The sequence below is a fragment of the Chelmon rostratus genome, chromosome 24, assembly GCF_017976325.1.
Source record: "Chelmon rostratus isolate fCheRos1 chromosome 24, fCheRos1.pri, whole genome shotgun sequence".
Classification (NCBI taxonomy): domain Eukaryota; kingdom Metazoa; phylum Chordata; class Actinopteri; order Chaetodontiformes; family Chaetodontidae; genus Chelmon; species Chelmon rostratus.
This window is the reverse complement of record NC_055681.1, coordinates 467,830-495,738: the sequence shown is the minus strand read 5'-3', so window position 1 is coordinate 495,738 and position 27,909 is coordinate 467,830. Positions and strand designations below refer to the sequence as shown.

Here is a 27,909-nt window from a genome sequence, read left to right as displayed (position 1 = left end):
CAGACGCCATGGCTCAGCTGGTGGAGTGCGTCCCCAACTTCTCCGAGGGTCGAGACAGAGAGGTCGGATATTTAATATTTAATGTTGGTTTCCAGTCTGAGTGCGTGTTGTTCCCAGTTTGACCAGTAACAGAGCTGCATGTGTCCGCTGTCTGTCAGAGAGTTGCAGCTGGAGTTCAGTCCTGTGATAAACTCTGAAAATCTCCTTCTAGCTTCGTGTGTGTGTGTGTGTGTGAGCGTGAGCGTGTGTGTGAGTGTGTGTGAGTGTGTGTGTGTGTGTGTGTGTGTGCGTGAGTGTGAGTGTGAGCGTGTGTGTGTGTGTGCGTGAGTGTGAGCGTGAGCGTGTGTGTGTGTGTGTGTGAGTGTGTGTGTGCGTGAGTGTGTGTGTGTGTGCGTGAGTGTGTGTGTGCGTGAGCGTGTGTGTGTGTGAGTGTGTGTGTGTGTGTGTGAGTGTGTGTGTGCGTGAGTGTGTGTGTGTGAGTGTGTGCGTGTGTGTGTGTGTGTGTCTGTCCGGGCCGGAGAGTATGAAGCCTTACCTGAGAAGGTGAGACGGTGACAGCCAATCAGAGAGCTCGTTGATCAGCTATTCATCAGCAGCAGCAGAGCTTTTCTTTGTGTTGTTAGTGTTTGTTTTTCTGTTTGCCTTTCAGAATAAAAGTCCTTGAACACTTTTCAAACAGCTTCCAAAATAAAATAAAACAGTTGAAGCGTGATGATTGGTCCCCTGACTTTGGCCCCGCTGTGTTTGTGCCGTCATGGGGCGCCACGGTAACCGGCGCTCGCAAGTTCCTCATCGCCTACAATGTGAACCTGATCGGCACCATCGATCGCATCGCTCTGGACATCAGGGAGCAGGGCCGAGGGACAGACCAGGTGCATGCTGGGAGTCCAGTGAATCAGCTGTTGGGTGATACATATGATGATACATATTTACAGGAAGGAATCACATGTTTTGTACATTTTCAAAGTTGGAAGCCATATTTGTTCAGGAACTGGAGAGAAACCAGTGAAACCAGTATGGGAGCAGTCCAGTTAGTCATCCATCCTCAGGTGGACTCAACGCGACCTCTCGTTGTGTCTGAACCAGCCCGGGCTGCTGCAGAAGGTGCAGGGGATGGGCTGGTACCTGGAGGAGGCCAACATGGCTCAGGTGTCCACCAACATCCTGGACTACGAGCTGACCCCCCTCCACACCGTGTACGAGGAGATCCGCAGGGACGCCGAGGTCAGAGGTCGCCGCCACAAGTGGTCTTATTAACATAACAAGAAAATAATACTGAGATCTGATGATGATGATTTGACTGAGTCTGTTATTGATTATTGATCGCGTGTCGATGCGTTCAGGACCTGAAGCTGCCGGTGGTCGGCTCTCAGATCGTCGGTCTGATCCCCCTCAAGGCTGTGCTGGACTCCGCCGACTTCTTCATCCGCAGAGACCAACTCTTCATCGTGGAGGAGGAGCACAAAGTCCGGCTGGTGCGAGGCCCGTCTTCGTAAGGTCAGAACACGCACCCGCGGCGTCCAACCGCCGCCGCGGGTGCGTGACGCCTCTCAGGTGATCAGCAGATTCGGCCTCGACTCTCTCGGCCCGTTCGACCCAAAGGAGAGAATCATCGAGTGAGTTTCTGCTCAGTCTGAACGCCGAACGTGAAAACAGATCTGTGACACTGAGCAGCTCGATCATATCATATTATATCATATTAGTGTGTATATGTACACAGTAAGGAAGTAGATAAGGTACTTGTACCTCCAAACTAATGTGACAGTCGACAGAACTTTGACTTCATACTTTGATACTTGAACCATTTTGTCTCGTCCTGCAGTCACATCAGCAGGTGTAAAGTAGTTACTGTCCCTGTGCAGGTACATGGTGAGGTCACAGGAGGACCGCGGTTTGGCGTCTCTGTCCCTGCGGCAGTTTGTTCAGAGCGTCGGAGCTCGGACGGCGGCTCCCGGCGGAGGATCGGTTTCCGCTGTCGTCGCCGCTCTGGTACGAGTTAACGTCCGTTTCTCTGACAGTGGAGTATCTCTAAATGCTAACGCGTCTGTGCTGCAGGGGGCGGCGTTGGGCGCCATGGTGGGTCAGATGACGTATGGAAAGAGGCAGTTCGAGAACCTGGACGTCGTGATGAGGAGGCTGATTCCTCCGTTTCATCGGGCCGCGAACGAGCTTCTGCTGATGGCGGACGCCGACTCGTCCGCCTTCAGCAGCTACATGGTGAGGAGGACGCTTCAAAGCTGCGGGACCCCACCCTCAAACATTTGGTCTTTTCTGAAACAGGTGTGCTGCTGCAGGTGAACGAGAACTGAAGGTCTGCCGTTTGTGTCGTTTTATTGCAGGTGGCGCTGAAAACGCCAAAGAACACCGCAGACGAGAGAAAAAGGTCGTGTTTCAAATGTGCGAATCATTTCTAATCATGACGACAGACTCTGACGCTCCAGGTCTGTTCACCGCCGCGTCATCCACATTAAAATACACTGTATGGCCACCAGGGGGCTCCAAACCTGCAGATTACTCATGGAATCACATGCTGCAGTAGATACTCAAAAAACTTCTCACCAGTCGAGGAAGAAGTATTCAGATCCTCGAGTAAAAGTATGTGAGGATTAAAGTACAAGTAGTCGCAGTGCAGTAAAATGTTCCTCCAGTGTTTCACTGTTTAATGTGAGTCTGTGGATGAATATTCCTGCTGCGTTAATACGCGGTGTTCACTGACGGGAGGGGCATGAAAAAAGTAATCTGGAAAGTAACTAGTAACTAAAGCTGTCAGACAAATGTAATGGAGTATTTTTAGTTTGTTCCATTCGCCGACTGATTTATTGATTACTTCATGTTCTGGTTCCTGTCCCGTCACGTTAACCCTGATGTTTGTCTGGCAGGCGACAGGCTGCGATGCAGGAGGGTCTGCGGCGAGCGGTGGGCGTCCCGCTGGCTCTGGCCGAGAGGATCGGCGTCCTCTGGCCGCCCCTGAAAGAAATGGTCGTCCACGGCAACATCGCCTGCAAGTCCGACACTCAGGTGACACAAACACCCGATCAAGATCAGATTCGCTGATTTATTGATCGACATCACACAGCATGAGGGCGGAACAGGAAGTCAGAGAAGGCTCGCTGTCAGGCTCGCTGCTGGGGGGGGGGGGGGGGGGGGGGGCGTCAGACTCATCAGTGTTTTCCTCTCAGGTGGCAGCTAAATCTTTGGAAACGTCACCATCAAACTCAAAGACGTCACAGATCAAGACTTCAAGATGGCCGTAAGTGTCCCCCCCAGGCTCTGATTCCATGAAGGGCGGTGTGAGGAGGAGGAGCACCAGGCTGGACTCAGTCAGCTGATCACTAAGTGATGCCTTGATGTTGACTGGCTGGCCTGGTGTGCTCCTCCTCCCCCTCCTCCTCCTCCTCACATGACCCTCTACATGATGTCATGTCCCACCTGGCGGTGAAGCTGATTGGTTTGTTGTTTCATGCTGCAGACTCAGGCGAGAATATCGGCGTTACTGCAGGAGGCAAAGGACAGCGCCGCCGCCGCCGCCGCCGCCGTCCTCCTCGCTGCAGAGCACAGAACCTGACAACACAGGAGCCGCACTGCACCCTGGGACATGTAGTTCTTCTGACCAGCTGATATTAAATACTCATAATTATCACTCATTTAATACGAGATAACGAAGAGATGAACAACAGAGAACGTGGACTCACATCCAGGTGAGCAGCTCAGTTCACCTGGAACAGTTTGAGTCAGAAGATCTGTTCCTCCACGTGTAATAATTAATTAAAATTAAATGTGTGTGACCCACCATGACAGACACCTGCAAACAGCACACCTGGACCACCTGCTGACCGGGCCCAGATGCAGTCCTGATAGTTATTTATGGTCATTGGTGATAGACCAGTCCACTGATGGAGAACTGGTTGAAACCGGCTCTCTCAGGCAGTGTGTCTGTTCTTACCTGCCGTCAGTTCTGTCTGTCAAACAAAAGAGCAAACTGGTTTCTACCTGGAACAAGTCCCGCTTCACCTTTTCAAACCTCCAGTTTCAGAGTCCGTCTCCTCAGACACTGAGAGGTGATGCAGCAGAGAGCGAAACATGTTTCGACACGGAGGAAACAGCACGGCTCAGAATTTCTTCTTCTGTCAAAATGTGTCTCACAAAAATAAACCTGGTGGTGAAAAACTGCAGGAAACAGAGTGATGAAAGCCAAACGAACAGGCGGCATTACTGCTGCAGGTGCATCCCAGAGTGAAGCTTCTGTCATTTCAAAATAAAAGCACAAAACACTGAAAAATGGCTGCATTGACACAAAACATTAAACTACACAGTTCCCAGATGAACCGTGTTGAACCATGAAAACAGGCAGGGTGGTTCTCCAGCACTCACTCACATCAGCGAGTCAACGTGACATTTTCATGACTGTCAAAACTAAATGAGCCTCGAGTCAGAAACACATTTTGTTTTTTAATCCTCTAACATTCACAGATGAGACATGATCAGACATTCGATCAAAGGGTTTAATGTGCAGGAATGAACACGTCCAACAGGACCTCACTCCTAATGAACATATTTTAAAACGCAGAGTGATTTCTGAGGTGGTTTCCTCACGTTATTAGTCTTTCTCAGTCATTTCAGTTGGCAGTCTTTAGAGTCACGTTTAAAACAGGACATCTGTGAAAACCTGTTGACAAATTCAAACATGGATCTTTAATATTTATTTTAACAAGACGGAGAGATTCAAGTAAAACTGAAGAAAATATTTTCAAAACCTGTAAAATGGAATTAAATAAAAATGCAATTTCTATTGAGGAAGAAATGAGGACACCCCCACATTTTCCCTCTTACATTGGCTGAAATGACACACAGGTGTATCACAGCAGGTGACTCAGCATTTAGAAGGAGACCTGCCGGATTTGAGCCTCAGTCACTCAGTCTGGTGAACTCTTGGTGGGATCAGATGAGAGTAAAGCTGAATTATTTGGACACCAGGGGGGGCCTGTTGCACAAAACCAGGATAAGATTACAGATTAAACCTGTTGCATGGTGACTGTGTCACTCTGTCAGACTGTCTGGACCAGTCAGAGAGGGTCTAATTAGCAAATATTATCATGCTAACATTTGCTAATTAGCACAAATGACAAAGCACAGCTGACACTGATGACATCGTCCAACGCGTCCTCCTCCCTGAAGGACTGAACGGGTCGATTGACAGCCACTCCCACCATGACGCGCATGACTGTACCTGCACAGGTGTATCAGAGCGGGTTTACCTTGTGAAACGGTTGGAGTCTGTTTTGCTTTACCAAAAGTCCCACGGTCACGAATTTCTGTAAATGTCGGGTAACTTTCCAACAGTATCTCACTGTTTTTATAATAATCCTGTTAAATATTCACCCCCCACATGTAAACGAACAGTTAATGTTGGTTCAGAGTAACAAACTGTTTAAATATAATAATGAACGTAAATCCAACTTCATCAGCAGCTTCCTTCTAACTCTCTCAGGTTTCAGCCGGTCATATGATGCAGAGCGGGCTCGGTGTGGGGGGGTCACCTGTCGACAGATCCAGATCTCCAGCAGGACTCCTGGTTTTGTCTGTTAAAAGCTTCTTTTTGTTGGAAGTCGTCACTCTTCTTCTTCTTCTTCTTCTTCTTCTTCTTCTTCTTCTTCTCTTCAGCTTGTGGGTTAAATTTGAGACGAGATGTAACCGAGAGAATCCAGTAGTTTTTCAAAATAAAACATTTTTCAAAATAAAAGATCGTTCGACTCAGATAATAAATAAAACTGAAATAATTAATTCTTGAACCAATTGATCCACGGACCGGTACCGGCCAAAATACAGTAGGATACTGTTAAAATAAAGAACAGTAGATGTGCAGTAAAACTGCCACACACCCACTGTTATCCTGTGGTAATATACTGTAATCTCTTAGATTACCCCCTCTCTTAGAATTGCTCTTCCCGAGGTTTCTTCAAGTTCTGGCTCAGTGGGAGATGTTCCTCCACGTCTCAGAGAGTGTGGCAATGCTACGAGGGCTGGATTGATTTATTTCTGTTGATAAGTGTCTGACAACGCCACCTAGGGGAATTTCACTCCCAGGAAATAAATCAGAGGGAAAACACCTCTCTAATACTGTAAACGAGGTCACACCGGTACGAACGACACCAGAGACTGACGGATTCAGAGATAAAATCAAAAAGAGAAAGTTTATTAACGATATTCCAAAGCTTAAAACGCTGAACCAACCTCAGTGAGGATGCAGCCGAGATGATGATGATGATAATGATGATGATGATAATAATAATAATAATAATAATAATAATAATAATAATCATAATCATAATCATAATAAAAATAATAAATGTTGGAGCCATTTCTGTGCAGGTGTTTCATTTTATGTTTGTCTCTGTTTGCTGTGAGCTTCCACCACTGGGGGGCTCCCTGCTGTGAAGTGTGAGAGCTCATATCATCAGCCAGGTGAGGCACTCAGGTGTGGCTGATGAGAGACAGGCAAACAGCTTCGTGTTGTGTCGTGTCGGTGTTTGATTGGTGAACAGACAGTTATTGGTCATGGAAACTGTTTAGGATGAAGCAGCGCAGTGGACATGTCATTCACGCGTCGACACATCCTCACCATCAGCACCATCAGCACCTTCAGCACCTTCAGCACCCAGGTGTCCTGATCGTCAGGACATTCAGTCTGAAACTGGTCCGTTGAGGACTGCGCTGGACGCTGCTGCTGTTCGGCGGCTCGCGAGTCCTCGTCTGGCTCCGGAGCTGCAGCCGGTCATCGGAGGAACCGGGACGCCGACACAGCACACCTGTATGCCGGCTAACGCCAAGGTAAGTGTACGCTACGTTCACGCGACGTCACAGGTGAGTGCGCGCACACTGACTGTCTGTGCGTCACGGAGCGCGCCTGCAGTTTGTATCAGACTGTGAGAGTGTGAACATGACAGGATGATGATTTGGATGAACAAAGAGAAAAAAGAGACAGAAAAACAAGCTGAACGAGGAGAGCTCTGTGAAAACGTTGTCCAACAGGTGAAAAATAAATTTGATAAATCGAATAAACTGTGTGATGAAGCATCAATCTTTATTGAAGTTTTGCCACCAGATGAGTTTAAAGATAAAATGATTTCTGTCGGTGAGTTCGTCACAGAGGTCAACTAAAGGTCGGTCGACAATAAAAGTTTCCCTCAGGATGAAGTCGCTCAGGATAACGAGCTGAACTCAGGATAACGAGCTGCGAATGGATCGAAGACCAGGATCAGGAGACGTCTCAAGCCTCAAGACTTTGGCCAGATAACTTCTGCTCAAATGCATCATTTCTGTGATGCCAGTGGGACTGCAGACGACACTGACATCATGTCCAAAGCCAGACAGGCTCCTCTGAAACAAGCGACTACTCCCCGCCTGGAATCAACAGCTGCTGTTCCTGCTGTTCGGGTGGAGAAGATGCTGCGTTCAGAGCGACAGCTGCCTTTGAAGGAGACATTCAACATCTGGATGAACAGATGTGAGCGTTTTATCTGAACAAATAAAAAGCGTGCTGACACAGACTGATGTACAAAATGAAGCATCATGAGAAATTATATAAAAGATGCACAAAATATGACCTGCAGCACAGAATACAGCACCGCAGTGGGAAACTGAACACCAGCTGACAAGAAGGAACACATTTAAGATAATTAAACATCATTAACAAATCTCCAAACATAACTTTACGGTCTTAAAACAGTTAGCGCAGGTCACAGTGAGTACCTGACACACTAAATATAAAGAATAAACATCTGAAACATTAAATAAAATCATTAATTATCCCGGACCATGCAGCAGGACGTCCCACAGTGAAGTCCTCTTTAATCTGTGCAGTACCCAAACCGACCACTGCGCCAACAGGTGGCGGTGTTGCACCTTTTTTGCCATAATTTCACAGGTGGAAATCGACTCTGTTACACATAAAACAAAGATGGAGATGAAGTCAGAACTTAGCTGATCTCTTCTGGAAGAACTGGATTCAGGAATATTTACCTTTACTGCAAGAAAGACAAGAATGGAATACAGAAAATAAATTTTGTACCTGGAGATGATGTCATTGTTGATTCAACAGCTCCTTGTGGATCCTGGAGACATTCAATGATAAAAAAGGACTGGTTCTGGTTCTGGGCGTCTCCAGACCGAGACCAGTGACAAACATATGTCTTCTTTATGAAGTAACTGAATTAAAAAAAATACTGAAAGGTCTCATATCCATGTTTCATAATAAACAGTTCATGATTTATCTGTTATGTCAGTGACAGCTGATTTTTTGTTTTGTGTGGTTCTAATTTCAGTTGTAATTTTAATTTCCTCATGCGAAATTTACTTGAATTGTCAGCTGACAGAATAAATTAGTGTGTCAGAGCCTCTTCTGTGCATGAGTTTCATTTTCTTTGTGTTTATTTCTTTTTGCTGTGAGTTTCCCACCACTGGGGGGGCGTCCCTGCTGTGGAGTGTGAGAGCTCATATAGTCAATATAAGCAGGACAGGACCGCCATGCAAGCTTTAGTCCCTCAGTAATGAATCATCAACAGAACTAAGCTGAAGTCCTGTTAATCAGGTTGTTCCTGTTAATGATGATTCCTCTGTGCTCGAGAACGTCAGAGTTCTGCAAGGTTCTTTTCACCCGATCTGTGCTTCCTCTAGGTCGTACAATGAGGGAACAACAATCATTGCTGTGTAGATAATAGCCAGTGAACGAAAGGTCTCAGGTTGCTGCTGCTGGATTTATTTGTTGCAGCTTGCGGAGTGCAACAAAAACACCTCAAAGTTTATTTGGAGGAACTCCGGAACCTCCAGCTTTCCAAACACAAGACTGTGCAGCTCTGCAGCATCTGAAGGAAAGTTCTGCAAACAGAGACAATGAGACAAGAAACTGAAAAAAACGTCGAAACAACAAGAGAAAGATCGCTCCGTTCAGGACCGGGGGAGTCCTGTCTAAACCGAAGAGGTTCTGGCCTTCTGTGGATCCTGGTCGACCAGGGACCATGTTTTAAAAACTGCAGAGCAGGAAGAAAAGATTTCATACATGAACTCTGACTTTACTAACTTTACTTCAACACAAAGACTTTGCTGTTTCACACACGGATGCAGTTTGTCTGCAGCCACCAGAGGGCGCAGTGAGACAGCACTGCGCAGGGGCTAACCAACGAAGAAGAAGACGGAGGAAGAGTGTGTGCAGCAGCCTGTCAGTGTTTATTATCAATGATGCGTTCATGTGTCAGCTGCATCGGGACTCTTTCACCTGAATGTTTTGGTTGGAGAAACTTGAATTCAGCTGAATCTGAAGTTTCTTTTATCTGAAACAGAAACTTTTCAGACGAACCTCTGCGATGGCCGAACTGCTTCTCTGTGGTGAGGCGTCTGGTGTGAGCAGCTCCCCAGCAGCAACGAGGCTCCCTCAGCGATTCTCCTGCTGAACGAGGTGTTAGCTTCTTAGCCGTTAGCTCGCTGAGCACAAACCTGCTGCGGAACAGCGTCTGTCTGCGGAAGCTGCTTGTTTAGCATCAGACTCCACTGAAGAGCGTTGGCCTGATCCATGCATCCTGCAGCATGTTTGTCGCGATGATGACTCGAGTTTGACCTTCTTCATCGCTCTCATCATCTTCACCGTGATGCAGATGATTACTGTGTTTGATCTGCTCCAGAATAATCGTCTTTTCAGAAAACCGCGATGCTTTGAACCTGCTCCTGATTTCTTCACAGGTGGCATGATGCAATGATGTCACATCAAGGCACGTGTGTGGCATTCAGGGACCGCTTGGAAAATGCAGAACCGTAATATTATTGTTTGTTTAGCGCTGAAAAAAAAATTAACTGAGGGGTTTTTTTTGTGTGTATTTATAAATTCTGGAAAGTTCCCCACATCTGCACTATACCCTCCACACCACCTCCATCACCCGTCAGTGCCAATAAATAATGTGCAGGATCTGGACCCACCTGAAGACTCTTCCAGAGCTCCCACAGACCATGTGGACACCAGTCCACCTGCAGCCATGGACACCATCCAACACCACATAAAGTCACCACACGGTGCATTAATCCGGCCTCAGTGTATGAAATAAAGAGAATTTATCCTCCAGAACATTTTAAGTACTGTGCAGTTTATTTCAGGTGACGTTTTCCCATCATTTGTTTACATCAAATTCAGAAAAGCTGCATGACAGAAAAACTAACTGACGCTGCTGATCATCAAACAACCATCTCAGGACAAAGCTCCGACTTCACCGAGTCATCATGACAACTGACACACATTTCTCACTTTCAAGGTCACGGCTGACACTTTGAATGCAGTTCAACTTGTATGAAAGAAACTAAATGGCCTCTTTCTGGTCCTGAAGGGGCGTTTGGATTTGGAATCTGCCAACAAAGACAGGGATAACAGTCGGACTTTGTGTCACATGTGTATGTCCACCTCAGTGAGTTTGTCAGTTAGTCAGTTAGTTTGACAGTTTGTCAGTTAGTTTGACAGTTTGTCAGTTAGTTTGTCAGTTAGTTTGTCAGTCAGTTTGTCAGTTAGTTTGACAGTTAGGTGGTCAGTTAGTTTGTCAGTCAGTTTGTCAGTTAGTTTGACAGTCAGTTTGTCAGTTAGTTTGACAGTTAGTCAGTTAGTTTGTCAGTTAGTCAGTTAGTTTGACAGTTTGTCAGTTAGTTTGTCAGTTAGTCAGTTTGTCAGTTAGTTTGACAGTTTGTCAGTTAGTCAGTTAGTTTGTCAGTTAGTTTGACAGTTAGTCAGTTAGTTTGTCAGTTAGTCAGTTAGTTAGTCAGTTAGTTAGACAGATGCATGGACAGACTGCATATAGTTACATTTTTTGATTTTTTATTCCCTTCCTGCTGCTATTGCTTGCTGACTGCAGCAGCTTGTTTTCCCCGGTGGGGGATTGATGAAGTTATATCTTATCTGATCTGTTCAGCAGCGTTTCTCTCAGAGGAGGAGACACTGAGGAACCAGACCTGGACCCAGACCAGAACCCAAAGCCAGGATAAAGAGGTTCAGTGTGTCAGAGGAGACTCTGTAGAAGGACAGAGTCCCAGCAGGACAGTCCACATACACTCCTACTGTGTCAGAGACGGAGGAGGAGGAGGAGAAAGATGTTTTCCTCTTCCTGTTGGTTTGAGTTCATGGGGATCTGATGGAGAGAACAAGAAGAAAACAGCTGCAGTTATTGATCGATCATCAGTTCATTGATCCACAGTTTGATGATGACATCAGAGGTGTGAATGAGTGATGTCACAGTTTGATGATGACATCAGAGGTGTGAATGAGTGATGTCACAGTTTGATGATGACATCAGAGGTGTGAATGAGTGATGTCACAGTTTGATGATGACATCAGAGGTGTGAATGAGTGACGTCACAGTTTGATGATGACATCAGAGGTGTGAATGAGTGATGTCACAGTTTGATGATGGTTGAATTTGTTTTCATCAATCAAATGAAAAACACACTTACACTTCCTCAGACCTGGTCTCAACCGTCGGAGTCCAGCAGGCTCCACCCTGAAAGGAGGAGGGGGGGGTCAGACCAGCAGCATGCAAACATGGACGTTACATGACTCTCTCACACACACACACACACACACACACACACGTGTTCATCCTGCTTGCTTCTCCCTGCTGCCCCTAAACCTCTTCACCTCCACCACCTGCTCACACACTGACACTGACCCACAGGACGTAGGTGTGTGTGAAGGTGGAGGACAACAGAGACCACTCTCAGGTTTATATCTGCTGGGACAAACATGATGTGTCCAGATCTGAGTAGAGGAACATCTGTGGAACTTTCTGAGCCAAGACCCCCCTGGTCGCTGCCTCTTCAACCTAAAACTATGTCTGTCCTCTCCTGTGTGGGGCCCCCTCCTTCACCCTCCACCTGCTCAGCTGTTGGACTTCTGAGATTCAAGAAATATGTCAACACTTTTCCAACAAACAGGAACTGGATCTGACCTGGGAGGCTTCACTCCTGAATCCTGCAGGTCCACCTCCCCCCGCCTGGAGGACTGGGATCTGAACTTTTCAACAACTAACATGAACAATTCGTAGGTGGATTTTCTGGAAAAGAAAAAAGGAAAATGTTGTCACGTGCAAAGCTTTCTGGAAGGAACAACTTTCCCACACACTTACAGGGATTCTGTGCAGGCCTGGACTTGTCGGAGCCTCCCATGAGTCACTCCTGAAAGAGGGAATTTCTTCAGATCAAACAAATCTTTTCCCGATGACAGCAAGATGAAGACCAGACCTGACCACTGAGCAGGAGACAGCTCATCGGCAGAGAGTCTTCCTGAACTCAGAGACTGCTGGATCACATCCAGGAGAGAGCAATCGTTCAGCTCGTTCAGACAGTGGAACAGATTGAGAGTCTGCTCAGCAGAGGGAGCCTCCTCGATCTTCTTCTGGATGTACTCGAAAGCTGCCTGATTGGTTTTTGAGCCACTTCCTGTCTGAGTCAGCAGGCCTCGTAGGAGAGTCTGATTGGTCTGCAGTGAAAGACCCAGGAGGAATCGGAGGAACAAGTCCAGGTGTCCATTTGGACTCTTTAAGGACTTGTCCACAGCACTCTGGTAGAAGTGTGTCTCTGCAGATTCATGGTGGATTGTTTGTTCCTCTGACAGCAGATTGACTCCAGAGTTGATGAAGGTCAGATGGACATGAAGAGCAGCCAGAAACTCCTGAACACTCAGATGGACGAAGCAGAACACCTTGTCCTGGTACAGTCCTCTCTCCTCTTTAAAGATCTGTGTGAACACTCCTGAGTACAGTGAAGCTTCTGTGATATCGATGCCACACTCTGTCAGGTCTGATTCATAGAAGATCAGGTTTCCTTTCTGCAGCTGCTCAAAAGCCAGTTTTCCCAGAGACTCAATCGTCTTCCGCTGTACCGGAGTCCAGTGTGGGTCTGACCCTTCTGCTCCATCATACTTGACATTCTTCAGCTTGGCTTGAACCACCAGGAAGTGGATGTACATCTGAGTCAGGGTCTTGGGCAGCTCTCCTTGCTCTCTGGTCTTGATCAAATCCTTCAGGACTGTGGCAGTGATCCAGCAGAAGACCGGGATGTGGCACATGATGTGGAGACTTTCTGATGTCTTGATGTGGGAGATGATCCTGCTGGCCTGGTCTGCATCTCTGAATCTCTTCCTGAAGTACTCCTCCTTCTGTTCATCAGTGAACCCTCTGATCTCTGTCACCATGTCGACACACTCAGGAGGGATCTGATTGGCTGCCGCAGGTCGTGTGGTTATCCAGAGGCGGGCAGAGGGAAGCAGTTTCCTCTTGATGAGGTTTGTCAGCAGCACATCCACCGAGGTGGACTTTGTAACATCAGTCAGGATCTCATTGTTGGTGAAGTCCAGAGGAAGTCGACACTCATCCAGACCATCAAAGATGAAGACAACCTGGAACTGTTCAAACCTGCAGATTCCTGCTTCTTTGGTTTCAGGAAAGAATTGATGAACAAGTTCCACCAAGCTGAACTTTTTCTCTTTCAGCACGTTCAGCTCTCTGAAGGTGAAGGGAAACACGAACTGTATGTCCTGGTTGGCTTTGTCTTCAGCCCAGTCCAGAGTGAACTTCTGTGTTAGGACTGTCTTCCCAATGCCAGCCACGCCCTTCGTCATCACTGTTCTGATTGGTTCCTCTCTTCCAGGTGAGGGTTTGAAGACGTCTTCATGTCTGATTGTTGTTTCTGGTCTGTGTGGTTTCCTGGATGCTGTTTCAATCTGTCTGACCTCATGTTCATCATTGACCTGTCCAGTCCCCCCCTCTGTGATGTAGAGCTCTGTGTAGATCTGATTCAGAAGGGTCCGGTTTCCTGGTTTAGCAAACCCCTCAAACACACACTGGAACTTCTCCTTCAGGTTAGATTTCAGAGAATTCTCACAAACACCAACAGGACTTCCTGAATGAAGATACAACAAATACCATCATTAATCATTGATTGATAAAGATCACAGGAGTGAATGTTCCATTAATCCAGCAGGTTAAATCTGAACAGAAATCCTCTTACTGCTCTGCAGACAGTCGGCCAGATCCTCCTCCTTCATCCTCCTCAGGAAGTGCTGTGTGATCTTCAGAAATGCCTCTCTGCTGCTCCTCTTCTGCTCTTCATCCTCACCATCCGACACCTCCTCATCCTCCCTCTGACTCTCTGGGTTATCTGAACTCAGAACCTTCTTCATCTTCTTCAGCTCGTCCTTCACAAAAGTGACAATGTTCTCCTCCAGCAGCTGGAACAGAATATTATATGAATCACACAAAGTGAAATCATGGAACCAAACATCAGATCCGTGTTAGACCGGCTGACAGTCCACTGGTCTAAAAAGTGCAGCGTGGACATTATTGTGAACAGAAGAGATGTAAAAGTAGCTGTTGTACATGTACAGACCATAAATATGGAGTCCAGGTGAGTCTGATGCTGCTGGGCAGACTGACCACTGGGAACCTCTGAGCTCTTCTGGTCGACTCTGTGGAGGAATCATGAAGAATTAGCTCACGCTTGCTCGTGCTGCTGATCCTGCTGTGAATCAACAGTCCAGTCTGCGTTTCTGTGCAGCTTTCACTTTACTGTGTGGGTTCACCAGCTGGTCTGGTTTAGTCCCTCCAGTTCTTATTGACCCCTATAACACTGTGGACAGCTCACACAAGCTAAGTGGATGCTACCTGTCCAGCACAAATTAGCCGTGAGTCATAATAAACTTAATAAACAGGTGAAGTGAGCAACACATCAGAAAACCAAGAAGAAAACCAGGAAACACTGGATCAAACCAAAGCAAACAGTTCACACCCGACTGTGTCCAACGAACGCTGGAACGAACTTCTCTGGATAAACAAATTAAAACATGAATCTGTATGATTTTAATGTCATTAACAGTTTACCTCTTTGCAGCAGACGGCTGTTCTCCTCTAAAATCAATGAAACGACCCACTGAGCCGTCACTATTCAAGGACACACAGCTGGATCCAGGTCCAGGTTCAGGTTCAGCAGAGGCTGGTCTCCCATAGATCCTGTCAGACACAGAGGAAGACACATTAGAAGGACATCTGGTCAGACTGGATTTAATGAGGACAAACATCAGCAGTGAAGACCACGAGGAGGGAAATATGAACATTTCAGGTCGGACTGTCCAACACGAGTTTAATACTGACAACTACTCACTGTCTGTCAGAGACATGCTGCTGTTTAAAAGTCAGGGGGAGATCCTTTGACCGGTCACTCCTGCAGGACACACAGCTGGGTCCAGGTCCAGGTCCAGCAGAGTCTGGTGTGTCCTGCTGCTCTGGCCTTCAACACAACACACACACAGCTTTGAGTGTGAATAATGATGCTGGAGTGATTTGAGTCCTGGACACTGAGAGATCCTCATCTCACCTCTGAGCTTTGGTCTGGCCGTCATGTCCCCCCCACAGACTGGTTTCAGAGGGACGGACCCCCTCCTCTCTGTCCTCACGTGGATTCATGCTGCTGAACTCACATCAGCTCACACACACTTTGATCTGGAGAGGAAACACAAATCATTCATCTGCACATCAGCTGAAATCATCCTTTCCATCATTTCTCCTGTGAGAACATCAGCTGCTCCTCCAGTGATTGGCTGTTATCTTCTGCTTCATATCAGTGTCAGCTGATTGGCTGTTATCTTCTGCTTCATATCAGTGTCAGCTGACTGCAGTCACACAGCAGTGTGAGGCAGCTGCTGTTCTACTATCAGTCCACTAGATGGCGCCATGCAGCTGCAGTCAGACAGCAGAGTGAGGCAGCTGCTGTTCTACTATCAGTCCACTAGATGGCGCCATGAAGCTGCAGTCAGACAGCAGTGTGAGGCAGCTGCTGTTCTACTATCAGTCCACTAGATGGCGCCATGAAGCTGCAGTCAGACAGCAGTGTGAGGCAGCTGCTGTTCTACTATCAGTCCACTAGATGGCGCCATGAAGCTGCAGTCAGGTGAAGAGCAGCCAGCACACACACCTGATGCAGGAGGACCATTGACATCCACTGACACACTGAAGGACTGAGGTGGACTCATGTGATCTGACAGAATCCCTCCATCTACAGAGTCCCTGCAGAAAACGACTTGATGCAACAAGCTACAGCTGATTATTTCACACCAACACCCGGAATTAAACCTCCAACATAACAACATTCAATCACTTCACCTTTATTGACAAGAACACAAACATGGATTTGGGCTCACGAGCATCTTCCTGTCAAACAGGAGAGCCGACACGACTTCCTGTTGGAGGAGTGTTGGAGCTCTGACGGCTCATTTCAGGCTGTTTACTGTCTTTGTGAAGGACCTGTTGAGCCTTCAGAGAGCTCTGCCCCCCTCACTGCCTCCACATCAGTCCTGTGGGTCCACCGACAACAGCGGCTGCTCTCCAGCGGCCGTCCGGCCGAGCGAAGCCGCCGTCAGAGGCTCGGCCGGCGGGCGAGCAGCGGCTCGTCTCCGCCTCCTCCACAGGCTGATTCGGGCAGGAAAAGCTGCCTTCAGCCATCAGTTCGTGGTGCGACACAGAAATAACGGGTCTGAGGATCAGCTCTCTCCGCTCTGACTCCACCCTCCAGATCCAACATGGCCGCTGTCAGCTGTCGCTTCTCCGTTCATGTTTTCAAAAGTTTCTGCTGTTTTTACAGCAACAAGCTAACAACATTTAACAGGAAGTTAGCTCTAAATGGGGCAGCCGAGGAGTAAACCGGTGAAAATGTCATGAGATTACCTGAAGAAGAGACGCTTTGACGCCACTGCAGCTCAGAAAGTGAAAGAAACTCCACAGCAGAAACGGGTCGGGAGGCGCGTGACCGTGTGCTGCTCCCTCATTGGAGGAGACAGTTTGGAGCGTCAGCTGTCTGACGTCATTTATTTATTCAGTGTTAAAATTCCCAACATGAGTTAATTCACACACAGAAGAATGAGATGAAGTTGGAAATCAACACAAAGTGATGTCAGTCAGTGAAAGCTGAACAGTTTACAGGACATGAGTTTCCACTCTGAGCGGTCACTGCATCGTCTTCTCGTCCTTCCTCAGCAGAAACAACAGAACCTGCTTCTTACACTCAGGAGATAAAGCAAACTGTGAACACAACCCTGAGAGCCGCCGAGTGTTTTCTGCTCTCTGGAGCTCACATGTCCTCTGCTGAGACTCCTGCCGGGGTGGTGGAGTGTTGCTTCAGGCTGATGAATGAGGAAACAGGATCTGGACCCACCTGAAGACTCTTCCAGAGCTCCCACAGACCACGTCAACACCAGTCCACCTGCAGCCACGGACACCATCCAACACCACATAAATAAAATCTTCATGCTGTGCATTAATCCAACCTCAGTGGATGAAACAAAAAGAGAAATTATCTTTCATTTCATACTGTTCTAACTTTTTGAGGTTTATTTTAGGTGTTTAGGTGTTTTTCCATCTTTTGCATCAAATTTGGAAAAGTTGCACAACAAAAAAACCTCACAAAGTTATCATGAATACAGACACATCTTTTTCACATGTATATGTACACCTCAGGTCAGGACTCAGCAGTCCACCTGCACCTGAACCACAGGGACACTCATCTGAAGACAATCATGTTCATATTCTGTCCAGAGAAGACTGATGGTTTGAAAGAGGAGTGAAGAAGGCCATTCATGTCAAACTGAAGCACCCATCACTGAACAGAGGAGGTGGTCTATGACACCACTGATCAGCCAGGAACAAAGCAGTCCCGAGACCCTTCCCAGCAGCTTGACAGCCATTCACACCAGGACTCATGTGACCCAGATGACTCCCAAAGTTTGAACAATCAGCCCAGAGGATCAATGCCTGAGACCCCTCACTCGCCTCTTGGTGAGAGGACAAACATCTTGTGGAAGCTCAAGCAAGTCTACTTGTTTTTTTAAGCACTTAGTTCATTGATGAATTTATAACAAAAACTTGATAGATTGATCCTGTACAGACTCAACTGATCTGTTCAGCAGTGTTTCTCTAACAGGAGGAGACTCTCCCTCCTACAGGGGACACAGAGACACTGAGGAACCAGACCTGGACCCAGACCACAGTCTAAAGCCAGGATAAAGAGGTTCAGTGAATGTGGTGCTGAAGGTGTGGAGGAGGATCAGTGTGTCAGAGGAGACTCTGTAGAAGGACAGAGTCCCAGCAGGATAGTCCACAAACACTCCTACTCTGTCAGAGACGGAGGAGGAGAAGAAGGAGGAGGAGGATGTTATTCTGTTATTGTAACGGACAAAATAACGACCATCAGAGCAGATCAGACTCCAGGACTGATCATTCAATCCGAACACACAGTCTTTACTGTCTCCTTTCCTTCTGATTCTCCTGTAACTCACTGATATATCAACTCTTCCTCTCCACTCGACCTCCCAGTAACAGCGACCAGTCAGACCAGTTCCACACAGCAGCTGAGGACACCAGTCAAACCTGTCTGGATGATCAGGATATGACTGATGCTCCTTCACCAGCGTCGCCTTCCTGTTGTCGTCCGACAGTTTGATGTTTCTGTTCACTGTGTTTGTGTCGAGTTTGAGTTCACGGGAATCTGATGGAGAGAACAAGAAGAAAACAGCTGCAGTTATTGATCGATCATCAGTTCATTGATCCACAGTTTGATGATGACATCAGAGCTGTGAATGAGTGATGTCACAGTTTGATGATGACATCAGAGGTGTGAGTGAGTGACGTCACAGTTTGATGATGACATTAGAGGTGTGAATGAGTGATGTCACAGATCAAATGAAAAACACACTCACACTTTCTCGGACCTGGTCTCAACCATCGGAGTCCAGCAGGCTCCACCCTGAAAGGAGGGGGGGGGGGTCAGACCAGCAGCATGCAAACATGGACGTTACATGACTCTCTCACACACACACACACGTTCATCCTGCCTGCTTCTCCCTGCTTCACCTAAACCTCTTCACCTCCACCACCTGCTCACACACTGACACTGACCCACAGGACGTAGGTGTGTGTGAAGGTGGAGGACAACAGAGACCACTCTCAGGTTTATATCTGCTGGGACAAACATGATGTGTCCAGATCTGAGTAGAGGAACATCTGTGAAACTGTTTGAGCCAAGACCCCCCTGGTCGCTGCCTCTTCAACCTAAAACTATAAGTGGTGCGGACATCCTTTGTCCGCTCTTCGTCTCTTCGACCTCCTCTCTTCTTTCATAACTGTTGGCTTCATGCCGTGCTGCCTCTCAAACAAACCAGACCACCAGACACTGAACCATCTGCAGCAGAGACCCAGAGTCTCTCTGTCCTCTCCTGTGTGAGGCCCACTCCTTCAGCTCACCCTCCACCTGCTCCACCAACACCACCTCAACAACATGCTGTGTTTGCCAAACACCTGCATTAAAAGCTGCATCCAGCAGCAACATCTGTCCAAGACTTGTCCTGCATGAACGCTGAACCTGCTGAAGCCGCTTCTGGACCTCACAGTCGTCCTGCCGTCATCCTTCACCACACGCTGCCAGAGGTAATGTCCATCCATCATGTTCTGTTCATGGAGCGCTCCACAGTCTTCTGACCAGAAATACTCTGATTCATCTCTGCAGGTAGGAACATCCCTGAACTGTCACAGATTCTCTCTCATTATTAAATCTACCTTCATCATTTCCTTATTTGAATCTGTTGCCTTCTTATATTCTGAGTTGTTTTAGTCATTGATCGCTCTCTTGCTCTCCCACCTGTGATTATTAATTATCAGTCTTACAGCGTCTTCAATAAACAAACAAACAGAGCTTCAATCATTTCTCATGAGACGTGGTTCTTCTTGTCATATCCAATTGGATCAATTATTACCAACAGGTAATTATCATGTTTGTTCCTTAAGATGTTCTCCCTCAGACCTCCAGCACAAATATCTCCAATCTTCACCATCAACCAAAAAGACAGAGAACGTGATTCCAGCTCGTCCTCCTCGATCACACTGACTGTCTGTGGCTGCAGCAGGCCTCTTCATACCTGAGAGTCTTCAGGCGCCAGTCTGGCTCCTCCAGTCCAGCAGACAGCAGCTTCACTCCTGAGTCTCCTGGATGATTGTATCTCAGGTCCAGCTCTCTCAGATGAGAGGGATTGGATCTCAGAGCTGAGGCCAGAGAAGCACAACCTTCCTGTGTGATCAGACAGCCTGACAGCCTGAAAACACACAGAACAACACTCATGGAAGATCATCTGAGGGTACTGCTGTGCCTGTCCAATACAAGAAGAAACTGTCTCCACATAAATAAATCAATACATACAATGGCTGAATCAGGGAGTTAACAGAGACCATGTCACTGTGATCTGAATGTCAAAGAGTCTGCAGGCATGCTAGCAGCTCTGTGAGGCTGTACTTAGGCACAGCTTTGCTTTGAGTTAGCTAACATCAACATGCTAACATGCTCACCATGACAATCCGACATGCACATGTTCAGCAGGTTCAGAGTCTGTTTCTGTTTGGCTAGTTAGCAGTAAACACAAACGACAGCTGAGGCTGATGCGTGTCATTAGTTCTGCAGGTATTTGATCATAAACCAAAGTACTGAACACATCAAAATGTTGACCTGATGATGGTTCTGGATGAAACAGAGGATCAAAGAGGTGACAATTCTTCCTGAGGGGAACATGAATGTCTGAACCACATTTCATGACAATCCGTCCAATAGTTGTTGAGATATTTCAGTCTGAACCAAAGTAAAGGACCAACTGCCAATCCTTCATTACCATTAATAGAGGCACGCTGCTAGCATGGCTAAAAACATTAAAATGTGTTTTTTGAAGAGTGAGGCTTTTGTCAAAAAGGGATCATGAAGGCATGTCCTGAAAGCAGAGTGCTGTGTGCACCGACAAAAGAAAAATGTGACGTCACAATGGTAAATCAAAGTAGCCACCAAACAGAGGAAATGAGTCTGCTCTTAAGCCTGAGAGCAGCGCTTGAAGAACCCCCCCCATGAATACTTGGCTGTATGTTTGGGGCTCAACACGGCACTTCCTCGGGTGCTCAGCAACACACCCACCAAGTGTGAAGACTATCAAATTAACAGTTGCCAAGAAAATGGATTTGCTTTGTGGTAATTAACCATGACTGAAGTGGCAAAAACCTCAAAACTGATTCTTGATATGCTGGCTTCTATTCCAGATGGCACCACAAGAGTGACAACTATTTACAGCAGTTCCAACATTTGAGTGCTTTTTTATGCTTTTCTTGTATTTCTACTGTCACTAGTTTCGGTCGATTGTGCACACTCAAGGATGTACAACTGGTGAGATTTGCTTTTTACTCTTTTCTGGCCTATTTAAAACAACATCAGGAGATCCATTCAGCCAGGGTTCTATTGTTTACACTCGGGATCAGCTGTGAGCGCAGAGCAACACGAGTGTACTCCCAGCTGAAAGACCGGAGATCCCGGCAGAGATAGGGAGATGGAGAAGGGGATGCAGAGCTGGAGTGAAGTGCCAGGACAAGATAAGACATTATCAACCATCCAAACCGTCTCTTATTATGGGGAATGTGAGATCTCTCCCTAATATGATGGAAGATGGAAGAGCTAACGGCGCTAACCAGACTGCAGTAGGAGTACCGGGAGTGTAGCATCACTGTGGTTTCACGGCTGCATACATCACACCCCCAGGCCCTCCTCCTCATCTCTGGAGACTTCGATTATGCCTCCCTGTCTTCAAGTCTCCCCGCCTTCACCCAGTATGTCAAATGGCACAACAGTGTGTCGGTTGTTCAGTTCAAACCATTCAACAAAGTTGATTAAGACTTCCCTGTGCTCTCTTTCGTTCCCCTGTGTTGTGGGTCTAATGATGGCTGTATCGTCAGTAAACTTCTGGAGGTGCAGCTGGTTGTGTTGTGTCTGAAGTCCGATGTGTAGAGGGTGAAGAGGAAAGGGGAGAGGACAGTACCCTGTGGAGCCCCGGTGCTGCAAACTGCCACGTCCGACACACAGTCCTGAAGCCTCACATACTGAGGTCTGTTGGTGAGGTAGTCGATGGTCCATGCAGTCAGGTGACAGTCTACTCCGCCTCCTTCCAGCTCCCCCCTCAGCAGTGATGGGTGATGGATTGTGTTGAAAGAACTGGAGAAGTCAAAAAACACGACCCTCACTGTGTTACCTGTGCTCTCCAGGTGGGAAAGAGAGCGATGGAGCAGGTAGATGACTGAATCTTCCACACCAATGCCTGGTTGGTATGCAAAGTGCTCGCTGCTCACCAGGTGATGGTACTGGCCTGAAGTGGTTGGGCTCTCTGGATTGCAGAGTCTTTGGGACTGAAACCACACAGGAAGTTTTCCACAGGGCTGGAACTGAGGAGATGTCCATTCCCAGTCTCTGGGTTCTGGGCCCCTCCCACTGTCACTGCTGTGGCCTGAGATGGTTTTCAGGCCTCTCCAGACCTCTCTGGTGCTGCCCCCAAAAGGCACTCCTCCAGCTTTCGTCTGTTGCTCTCCTTGCTTCTGGAGACACCCAGGGTTTGTTATTTGGGAAAAACCAAACCTTCCTGGTAGGCACCTGATGTGGTATTAAATAGTTCAGAAAAGAGTAAAAAGCATATCGATAGTCTCACCAGTTGTACATCCACAGGGGCACACGACTGACCGAGACGAGCGACACGAAACACACAAAAAGCACAAAAACACACCAAAACAAAGAAAATCCATTGGTGCTGCTGCAACGAGCTGCCACTTTTACATTGCCATTGTCTTCACATGATATCAAAACATAAACCAGGATCTCCATCTCAGCCAGAGTTCATTCATATTTCATGCTGCACAGCAAATGAAGCTGAATTAATGAAATGTACATAAAAAAAACGATCTGGATGGAAAACATTGAAAAATCAAAAGAACTGACAATAGAGGAGCAGTCGAGAAGAAATATGTGAACAACTTCAAAGCAAACAATAACTTGATCTGACCTGAGAGTTTCCAGTGTACAGTGTGGACTCTCCAGTCCAGCAGACAGCAGCTTCACTCCTGAATCCTGGAGGTTGTTGTCACTCAGGTCCAGCTCTCTCAGACTGGAGGACTGGGATCTGAGAACTGAAGACAGAACTTCACAGCTTTTCTCTGAGAGGTTACAGCTGCTCAGTCTGAAGAGGAAATAATGAACAAGAAGACAAATAACATTTGTGTTATTTCTCTTCTCAGCACATGTTGAAATCTTTGCTGTTCAGTCCTAAACGTGTTGATATAATTTGCATGTATTTCATATATTTTCAGTGAAGTTTTCAGAGCGTAAGAGACCGAAAATATTTACAATAACACTTTGAGTCAGACATAGAGGCTGTGTAATGTGTAACTCTGGTTGTGTCTGTGGTTCAGACTGTCAAAGTCCATCCTGCCTGCCAGCTAGACCCAGACCCAGCTCTGAGATTGGATTGGCACCTGCCACCAGCGCTGCTGGCCGGTCTGTCCTGCCATTGGGTGGACTCTGCATCTCTGGTGAAAGCAAACTCTGCCACCACTGAAACAAAGTAGTCCTGGCTGTGTTGATCATTTTTTCAGGCTTGGTGTGTATGGAGGGGCAACCTGGCGGCAGGTGGTGATGTGGACCTGTCTTATCTCTGACTGGAGTTTTCGGTTTTGTCAAGGCAACTCACACAAAGGAAGGCTGGTTATAATTTACTTCATAGTTCACCCCTCAGAGCTGCACGTAATACAGCCTCTCTGCTTGACTCAAACTGCTGACTCATAGTCCTTCAGACTTAATGCTTCCCATGACTTAATGTTACCCCTCCCCCTCCATTAGCCGGCTGACGTGCCCTTGAGCAAGGCACTTAGCCCCCCAATATGCTCCCCTTGCGCTTGAATGCAGCCCACTGCTCCTGTGTGTTTCACTGCATGTTGCATGTGTGTTTCAATCAGTGATGGGTTATTAAAGGTTGAATGGATCTATTTTTTTTTCGACAACAATCCTTGAATACAAAGAATAACTTGATCTGACGTTGCAACCTGTCAGTCTGGAGAGGAAAGAAGGAGCAGATGAAGATAAAATCTTCTCCATTTGAATCAATAAGAGCACATTTCATGAATTCTGAATGAACATTTCTGCACACTCACAGAGCTTTGTTGGAGGCTTTGACCACCGGCAGCAGCTTCAGAAGAGCCTCCTCTGAAGCAGAGAATTTCTTCAGGTCAAACACATCCAGATCTTCTTCTGATGACAGTAAGATGAAGACCAGAGCTGACCACTGAGCAGGAGACAGTTCATCTGTGGAGAGTCTTCCTGAACTCAGGAACCATTGGATCTGATTCACTAAATAACGATCGTTCAGTTCATTCAGACAGTGGAACAGATTGATGCTTTTCTCTGCAGAGGGAGTCTCTTCAATCTTCTTCTTGATGTACTCGACCGTTAACTGATTGTATTTTGATCCACTTCCTGTCTGAGTCACCAGGCCTCGTAGGAGAGTCTGATTGGTCTGCAGTGAAAGACCCAGGAGGAATCGGAGGAACAGGTCCAGGTGTCCATTTGGACTGTGTAAGGCCTTGTCCACAGCACTTTGGTAGAGCTGTGTTGATTGATGATCATCTCTGAATACTTTAGACCACCAGGGGGTTGTTTGTTCCTCTGACAGCAGATTGACTCCAGAGTTGATGAAGGTCAGATGGACATGAAGAGCAGCCAGAAACTCCTGAACACTCAGATGGACGAAGCAGAACACCTTGTCCTGGTACAGTCCTCTCTCCTCTTTAAAGATCTGTGTGAACACTCCTGAGTACAGTGAAGCTTCTGTGATATCGATGCCACACTCTGTCAGGTCTGATTCATAGAAGATCAGGTTTCCTTTCTGCAGCTGCTCGAAAGCTAGTTTTCCCAGAGACTCAATCGTCTTCCGCTGTACCGGAGTCCAGTGTGGATCTGACCCCTCTCCTCCATCATACTTGATGTTCTTCAGTTTCGACTGAACCACCAGGAAGTGGATGTACATCTGAGTCAGCGTCTTGGGCAGCTCTCCTCCCTCTCTGGTCTTCATCACATCCTCCAGGACTGTGGCAGTGATCCAGCAGAAGACCGGGATGTGGCACATGATGTGGAGGCTTCGTGATGTCTTGATGTGGGAGATGATTCTGTTGGCCTGGTCTTCATCTCTGAATCTCTTCCTGAAGTACTCCTCCTTCTGTTCATCAGTGAACCCTCTGATCTCTGTCACCATGTCAACACACTCAGGAGGGATCTGATTGGCTGCTGCAGGTCGTGTGGTTATCCAGAGGCGGGCAGAGGGAAGCAGTTTCCTCCTGATGAGGTTTGTCAGCAGCACATCCACCGAGGTGGACTTTGTAACATCAGTCAGGATCTCATTGTTGGTGAAGTCCAGAGGAAGTCGACACTCATCCAGACCATCAAAGATGAACACAACCTGGAACTGTTCAAACCTGCAGATTCCTGCTTCTTTGGTTTCAGGAAAGAATTGATGAACAAGTTCCACCAAGCTGAACTTTTTCTCTTTCAGCACATTCAGCTCTCTGAAGGTGAAGGGAAACATGAACTGTATGTCCTGGTTGGCTTTGTCTTCAGCCCAGTCCAGAGTGAACTTCTGTGTTAGGACTGTCTTCCCAATGCCAGCCACGCCCTTCGTCATCACTGTTCTGATTGGTTCATCTCGTCCAGGTGAGGGATAGAAGATATCTTCATGTCTGATTGTTGTTTCTGGTCTGTCTGGTTTCCTGGATGCTGTTTCAATCTGTCTGACCTCATGTTCATCATTGACCTGTCCAGTCCCCCCCTCTGTGATGAAGAGCTCTGTGTAGATCTGATTCAGAAGGGTCCGGGTTCCTGCTTTAGCAATCCCCTCAAACACACACTGGAACTTCTTCTTCAGGTTCGATTTAAGTTTACCTTCATAACCTGAAGCAGGACTTCCTGAATGAAGATACAACAAATAGCATCATTAATCATTGATTGATTAAGATCATAGGAGTGAATGTTCCATTAATCCAGCAGGTTAAATCTGAACAGAAATCCTCTTACTGCTCTGCAGACGGTCAGCCAGATCCTCCTCCTTCATCCTCCTCAGGAAGTGCTGTGTGATCTTCAGAAATGCCTCTTTGCTTCTCCTCTGCTCTTCATCCTCACCGTCCGACACCTCCTCATCCTCCCTTCGACTCTCTAAGCATTCTGGGTAATCTGAACTCAGAACCTTCTGGATCTTCTTCAGCTCGTCCTTCACAAAAGTGACAATGTTCTCCTCCAGCAGCTGGAACAGAATATTATATGAATCACACAAAGTGAAATCATGGAACCAAACATCAGATCCGTGTTGGACCAGCTGACAGTCCACTGGTCTAAAAAGTGCAGCGTGGACATTATTGTGAACAGAAGAGATGTAAATGTAGCTGTTGTACATGTACAGACCAGAAATATGGAGTCCAGGTGAGTCTGATGCTGCTGGGCAGACTGACCACTGGGAACCTCTGAGCTCTTCTGGTCGACTCTGTGGAGGAATTAGCTCACATTATGTCTGTCCACACAGAGACAGACATCAGCCGTGAAGACAACGAGGAGGGAAATATGAACATTTCAGGTCGGACTGTCCAACACGAGTTTAATACCGACAACTACTCACTGTCTGTCAGAGACATGCTGCTGTTTAAAATTAAAGAAGCCTGCCATTGACTGGTCACTCCTGAAGGACACACAGCTGGGTTCAGTTTCAGTTTCCAGTTCAGGTCCAGGTGCAGGTCCAGGTCCAGCAGACTCTGGTGTGTCCTGCTGCTCTGGCCTTCAACACAACACACACACAGCTTTGAGTGTGAATAATGATGCTGGAGTGATTTGAGTCCTGGACACTGAGAGATCCTCATCTCACCTCTGAGCTTTGGGCTGGCCGTCATGTCCCCCCCACAGACTGCTTTCAGAGGGACGGACCCCCTCCTCTCTGTCCTCACGTGGATTCATGCTGCTGAACTCACATCAGCTCACACACACTTTGATCTGGAGAGGAAACACAAATCATTCATCTGCACATCAGCTGAAATCATCCTTTCCATCATTTCTGCTGTGAGAACATCAGCTGCTCCTCCAGTGATTGGCTGTTATCTTCTGCTTCATATCAGTGTCAGCTGATTGGCTGTTATCTTCTGCTTCATATCAGTGTCAGCTGACTGCAGTCACACAGCAGTGTGAGGCAGCTGCTGTTCTACTATCAGTCCACTAGATGGCGCCATGAAGCTGCAGTCAGGTGAAGAGCAGCCAGCACACACACCTGATGCAGGAGGACCATTGACTTCCACTGACACACACTGATTGAATTTGACTGGAAGCTTCAGTTCCTTTAATATTTTGTAAATTCACCATCACTGAAAGTTTCTTTGTGCCTGAATGATCTCTGATATTAACAAAGTCGTCGTGATGTAAAAGTGGCCCTAAATGATTCTGGTGGACCTTCAGCTCTGCATGTTCTCCAGGTTTTACACTGAGTATTGTTCTTTACATTTCAGTGGATTTTACATTCAGTTGTTGTGTTCTGTTGTTCACCATCACCTTTGCACTGCCCTCATCCTCACTGTCTCAGGTTTTACACTATAACTTCATGTGACACTGACACTGCACATTGTACATGACTTAGTGTGTATATGTATGTATGTAACTGCATATATGTAACTGTATCTTCCTGTAAATATAGTTTACTTTTCCTTTTTCTTTCTTTTGTTCTGTTGTTCTGCACTTTGCTCTGTTTGAATGTTTCCTTCTGATGTCATATATTTGAAGACATTTTTCTGCATGTTCTGAGTGTTCAGTGAGGAGGAGCTATAACTGCTCTTCATTGCACAATCCAGTGTTATAACAACAATAAAGATGAATCTTGAACCTTGATCAGGAGCCCAGAGTCCACAAAGACAGAGCGATGATTAAACTGAGATGAAAAAATGCAGTTTAACTTCAGACGAGCAAACGTCTGAGAAC

General features: G+C 46.9%; 2 protein-coding genes and 1 pseudogene across 5 annotated transcripts; 1 reads left to right on the top strand and 2 right to left on the bottom strand.

Annotated features, from left to right (window-relative positions):
- The first annotated feature begins 8 nt into the window (after window positions 1–8).
- LOC121627656 lies at window positions 9–3,565 on the top strand (annotated as a pseudogene).
- A 7,114-nt stretch (window positions 3,566–10,679) lies between these two features.
- Window positions 10,680–16,828, bottom strand: LOC121627598 (protein NLRC3-like). Of its 4 annotated transcripts, XR_006008082.1 has the most exons (11): window positions 16,740–16,828; window positions 15,394–15,518; window positions 15,181–15,306; window positions 14,901–15,029; window positions 14,410–14,488; window positions 14,032–14,251; window positions 12,150–13,923; window positions 11,973–12,077; window positions 11,479–11,525; window positions 10,963–11,156; window positions 10,758–10,815 (listed from the first exon to the last, which is right to left on the bottom strand). XR_006008082.1 is itself a non-coding variant. In XM_041966578.1 (10 exons), exons 2-10 carry the CDS (start codon window positions 15,480–15,482, stop codon window positions 11,083–11,085), a joined length of 2,643 nt encoding a protein of 880 aa, XP_041822512.1. In that variant the 5' UTR covers window positions 15,483–15,518; window positions 16,740–16,828; the 3' UTR covers window positions 10,680–11,082. The 4 variants fall into 4 exon arrangements, 3 of the variants coding, with proteins under 3 accessions (XP_041822512.1, XP_041822514.1, XP_041822513.1); XM_041966578.1 differs by having other exon boundaries at window positions 10,680–11,156; XM_041966580.1 differs by lacking the exon at window positions 16,740–16,828 and adding an exon at window positions 16,217–16,707 and having other exon boundaries at window positions 10,680–11,156.
- Window positions 16,829–17,290: 462 nt separating this feature from the next.
- On the bottom strand, window positions 17,291–26,044 carry LOC121627596 (NLR family CARD domain-containing protein 3-like). The gene is made up of 6 exons (XM_041966575.1): window positions 25,975–26,044; window positions 24,063–25,866; window positions 22,919–23,092; window positions 19,982–20,155; window positions 18,767–18,813; window positions 17,291–18,555 (listed from the first exon to the last, which is right to left on the bottom strand). Exons 1-6 carry the CDS (start codon window positions 26,009–26,011, stop codon window positions 18,008–18,010), a joined length of 2,784 nt encoding a protein of 927 aa, XP_041822509.1. The 5' UTR covers window positions 26,012–26,044; the 3' UTR covers window positions 17,291–18,007.
- Between the last annotated feature and the right edge of the window lie 1,865 nt (window positions 26,045–27,909).

Excerpts from the sequence above, each read along its gene's own strand:
- LOC121627598 (XM_041966578.1), bottom strand. The coding sequence starts at position 15,482 with ATGAATCCACGTGAGGACAGAGAGGAGGGGGTCCGTCCCTCTGAAACC. Across the intron at positions 15,307-15,393 it reads GGCCAGACCAAAGCTCAGAG|GCCAGAGCAGCAGGACACAC; the intron begins GTGAGATGAGGA and ends GTTGTGTTGAAG. Across the intron at positions 11,157-11,478 it reads GAGACCAGGTCTGAGGAAGT|ATCCCCATGAACTCAAACCA; the intron begins GTAAGTGTGTTT and ends TCTCTCCATCAG.
- LOC121627596 (XM_041966575.1), bottom strand. The coding sequence starts at position 26,011 with ATGAAGGAGGAGGATCTGGCTGACCGTCTGCAGAGCA. Across the intron at positions 23,093-24,062 it reads AAAGCCTCCAACAAAGCTCT|ACTGAGCAGCTGTAACCTCT; the intron begins GTGAGTGTGCAG and ends TTTCCTCTTCAG. Across the intron at positions 18,814-19,981 it reads TGGCGCCTGAAGACTCTCAG|GGTGGAGCCTGCTGGACTCC; the intron begins GTATGAAGAGGC and ends CCCTCCTTTCAG.